This window comes from Mus caroli, chromosome 3 (assembly GCF_900094665.2).
Source record: "Mus caroli chromosome 3, CAROLI_EIJ_v1.1, whole genome shotgun sequence".
Taxonomy (NCBI): domain Eukaryota; kingdom Metazoa; phylum Chordata; class Mammalia; order Rodentia; family Muridae; genus Mus; species Mus caroli.
Window position 1 is genome coordinate 77,380,037 of NC_034572.1, and position 4,761 is coordinate 77,384,797.

The 4,761-nt window shown below is 41.0% G+C and overlaps 1 protein-coding gene across 1 annotated transcript; it reads left to right on the top strand.

Moving 5' to 3' along the window:
• Positions 1-253: 253 nt before the first annotated feature.
• On the top strand, positions 254-3,710 carry Tigd4 (tigger transposable element derived 4). Its single transcript, XM_021157199.1, has one exon. The coding sequence runs from the start codon at positions 452-454 to the stop codon at positions 1,991-1,993; it is 1,542 nt and encodes a 513-aa protein (XP_021012858.1). The 5' UTR covers positions 254-451; the 3' UTR covers positions 1,994-3,710.
• Positions 3,711-4,761: the final 1,051 nt, after the last annotated feature.

The following is a 4,761-nucleotide window of genomic DNA, read 5'->3' on the forward strand; positions in this document are numbered from 1 at the left end:
TAAGCTGGGATATCTTTCCATGAACATTTTTGAATGTTTCTTATCTCTGAACCTGCTGTGGAGAATTTAGTACAAGACATGCATGGATAAAATGAATCGTCTTAAAGGATTGCAGGTCCAAAAATACCCCAGCAGGACTGGGCAGGTTTGACATAATGACATTCCTATTTTAGCCTGACTTCTGGAACTCTGAAGAACTATAAATTGAGCCACACAAGATCCTAAGAAGGTGGTGCCTCTTCTAACCGCATATAGAACTTTTCTTCAGACTTTTGGAAAAGATGTATCTAGTGGTTGTTTTCCTAGAGAATGAGACTGTTGGTACTTACCAACTTTAATACAGGAAATGATAGGTAGAAAGCCCTGCTCTGTATCCTACTGAAAACCAAATTTGATTACGGAAACTTACACCAGGAGCTCAGAGCCAAGGTCTGCACAAGCCGCATCTGAGATGGCAGAAGCCTCTGTGGATATCGGGACTCAGCCTGTAACCGTGAAGAAAAAGAAAAGCCTGTCCATCGAGGAAAAGATTGACATCATAAATGCAGTGGAAAGTGGCAAGAAAAAGGCAGAGATTGCAGCTGAATATGGCATAAAGAAAAATTCATTGTCTTCCATTATGAAAAACAAAGACAAAGTTCTAGAAGCCTTTGAGTCTTTGAGGTTTGATCCGAAGAGAAAAAGACTGAGAACAGCGTTTTATACGGATCTAGAAGAGGCATTGATGAGGTGGTATCGGATTGCTCAGTGTCTAAACGTTCCAGTTAATGGTCCGATGTTGCGTCTAAAAGCTAATGATTTTGCGCAGAAGCTGGGACACAATGATTTTAAGTGCAGCAATGGTTGGCTGGATCGTTTTAAGTCCAGGTATGGCTTAGTATTCAGAGCACAACCCGTAGAAGCCACAGGTATATCTATAGACCCTTCCACTGTGTGGTACCAAAATGTGCTACCTTATTACTTAAATGATTATCATCCTAAAAATGTTTTCAATGTAAAAGAGACTGGGCTGCTTTATCGAATGTTACCTACAAATACTTTTGCATTCAAAGGGGAAACATGCTCAGTTGGAAAGTTGTGCAAAGACAGGATAACGCTGGCACTCGGTACAAATATGGATGGCTCTGAGAAGCTCCCTTTGCTGACCATCGGGAAAAACCGAGCTCCGCGTTGTTTCAAGGGCATAAAATCATTGCCTGTGTACTATGAAGCTAACAGAACGGCGTGGATGACGGCAGCCATATTCGAACAGTGGATGCAGAAGCTGGATGAGAAATTCCAAGCCCAGAAACGAAGAGTGGTGATTTTTGTTGACTCTTGCCCCGCACATCCAGAAGTGAAAAATCTAAAGTCCATTGAGTTAGCATTCTTCCCGTCATGCTTGTCTTCCGGGTTTGCAGCTATGAATCAAGGTGTTATCAAAAGCCTTAAAATCAAATATCGGCATTGTCTTATCAAGAAATTTTTAAGTTCAGTCGAAAGTAGCAAAGAGTTTACATTTTCTCTTCTAGATGCAGTTGATACATTGCATCTCTGCTGGAGAGCTGTAACTCCAGAGACCATTGTTAAAAGCTATGAAGAAGCAGGATTCAGGTCTCCAAAGGGAGAAAATGACACAGCCAGTGCAGATGCTGCTGTTGCTCTTGACCTGACTGCCCATGCAGTGGGGGCAGGAGTGGAGTTTCTTGAAGGCTTGTCCATAGAGGAATACGCTGCCCTGGATGAGGACCTGGAGACTTGTGAAGCCACCCCGAAAGATGGTGCCGAGTGGGCCGGAGAAAGTAAGCAAGAGGAAACTGGTCTTTATACTTCCGATGAAGAGGAGGAGGACAGCGGGGCGCTAGAAGTGGATCTGCAGGCACCATCCAAGAAGGACGCGCTCTCAGCTGTAGGCACTCTGAAAAGGTTTCTTAGAAGTCACGACCTGAATGATGAACTTCACGGTTCTTTAGCAGACCTTGAAAACTTTATTAACGCTTTGTCACCTAAGTAGTCACGTTTTGTTGGGCTGCCGAGCAGTAACTTTTCCTCGGGTATCTTATTACCCAAGGAATGTAAACAGAAACTACACTTAAACAAGAAGAGAGAAAGCTTGATAATAATCGGTGGCTTAACTGCAGAGCCTTTGATCTGCATCGCGGGGGCTCCCTAGTAAAGAATGACTCAGTAAAACTGCAAAATTCCGTTTAGCAGGTTTGGGGAGAATAAAAAAAATGTGTTTCAGAGGCTTTATACTTGAAAGAAACTTAGCATGTGTGTGAAAGAACGCCAGCTGGCTGACTCACGCGCATGAAATTGCAGGTTTTCATTATCTTTGTTTTTAAGTTCAGATCATGTTCTAGAATATTTTATCTTTGTAGTCTTAAAAAAAGGCTTATTTGTTTTTGTAAAGTCATATGCATGCCACCTCTATGCTAATGAATTCGTTTGTTCTCTTTCCTTTTTTTGGTTGGTTTTTAAAGAAAGGGTCTCACTGGGTAATTCAAGTTCCCTCAGATTCATGCCAGTGCTCCTGCCTTGGCCTCTCAAATGCTGGGATTGTCGGTATGAGCCAATATACACAGTCTAATTAAACTTTTGAGCATCATAGTAGTATAAAATTATGTTCTAATTAGTTAATCTTCCAGACTGAAAAAATTTATGAAAATATATTCTAAGCTGCTGTGCACCAAGATGATGAACAATGTGATTCTTGCTGCTTTCAAATTACTTGTCAAATTAAGTCAAATGGAAAGCTATTGCTCTGCCTTCTATCACCAGGAGAGATGGGTCCTTCTGCTGTGCATGTGTGTGTGCTTGTTTAGTGGGAAAATACTTGAAGGGAAATATTTATTAAACTCATATTTATATTTGAGTAGGGAGGCAATTGAAGACCCACTTAGAGTCACCAAGAAGAAAACTTGTGGGGCTTTTTAAAAAATTTCAAGAGCTCAGCTTTTAATCTAGTTTTGTTTTTGAGTACACAAGACTCCAGCTGCATATGTAGCAGAGGATGGTCTTGTCAGACATCAATGGGAGGAGAGGTCCTTGGTCCTCTGAAGGCTGGATAGATGCCCCAGTGTAGGAGAACCGAGGGTGGGGAGGTGGAAGTGCTTGAGTGGGTGGAGGAACACCCTCATAGAAGCAGGTGGAGGGAGAATGGGATGGGGGTTTCCGGGAGGGGGAAAAACCGGGAAAAGCGATAACATTTGAAATGTAAATAAAGAAAATATCCAACAAAAAAAAAAAGAAAAAAAAAGACAAAAAAAATCTAGTTTTGTTCTTGATTTTACTGCATTTTATTTTTAGCACATTGTGGTATTTAATTTTCTCCCTCCAATATTTTCTTCTCTAAAATTTTTCAGAGAAGGTGTTGCCAATTTATTACATTAAAATACTGTAGGAAATTACCTACTCACCATCTAAAAAATATTAATTGAACAAAATTTTAACAATGTGCCAGCCTTTCCCACTGCTCAGCTTTAAGTAGCATGTTTACGTAACTTATTATACCCAACTTAGGTTCCCTTGGAAAGTATTTTAGAAAAATACAAAGCATAATGATTTGTTGTGAATTCTTAATCTGCCAAAAGGTTATACATTTAGAAGAAAATAATTTAACAAACCATTCTTATTTTCTATTGTTGATTTGCTCTGCTCTGAGGATTTAGTTGAGCCCTAAAATGTATTAATATTTTAGGAGTTTCCTTTATTATTAAACATTGACTATTTAAATTAAAAGCACTTTGTAATTTGATGTGTAATTTTAATTTGGCTCAATCTCATGGACCTAAAAGAGGTCTTGAGCACCCATCTGTCTCTCTCAAAAAAAAAAAAAAAAATTTACAGTTAGTCTGGTTTTCAATTCTTTTCATTGTTCTTACTCTATACGTCCTTGCTGTCTCGACAGTGATCTTTACTTATTACTAAGAACAAATCTTGAATTACATTCAGGACATTCTTCCCTTTGAGTTGTTCATGAACTACTGAATGGAAGGTTTAGTTCAAGTTAAAGCAGGAGGGTGCAGAACTAGCCGCTGCCTGTGGGATTCATCCTGCCCGCCTTGCTCTTAGGCAGGCTCTGCCCTCACTGCAAACCTTCTTCTCACTATATAAGAGACAGATTAGCTGGAAGAAGGAATCGAGGAGAGAAGGGGAACTGAAGGAAAGCTGTCCAGGAGAACACCCCCCAGGAGAAGAGAAACGAACCTACTGCATCAGCAGGGCCCCAGCTCCCTGTGGACAGGCACAAACTGAGAAGTGGACATCTGCCTTCTTCAGGTTCACTGTGCAGTGGGGAGCTGGACTGGGTCTCTGCTGCACAAAGATTCCCTGAATGAAATACAGTAGAGAGCAGGTACGTCAGCAGAAGGTCATGGCCAGTGGGAGACCCTAGAGTCCTAACCCAATACAGCAGGCACTGTGGCATAGAGATGAGTTGGTGAAACCCGTGCAGGATGCTATACTATCAACAGCATGGCCACATTCATGTATTCACTAATTGAAGGAATCACCTTCTGGATGGAACAACTCTTGTGTAATATGTCAGAACAAAATCAAAAGGCATAGCTCTCCCCACCCCCATCCCCACCCCCACCCATTCCATGTCTACTTAATTTGTTCTCAGCTGTCACCCTTCAGCAACTTCTTTTAAGTGGGGACAGTTGTATAATCTTATTATATCCCTAGAGAATACTAAATACATAGCAGGCTCCTGGTGTGACTGCATGCCTGTCAGATGTAAGAACTGAGTCAAGATAGTCGTCTAGCTTCCTAACCTAG

Coding starts and splice junctions, on each gene's coding strand:
- Tigd4 (XM_021157199.1), top strand. CDS start 452: ATGGCAGAAGCCTCTGTGGATATCGGGACTCAGCCTGTAACCGTGAAG.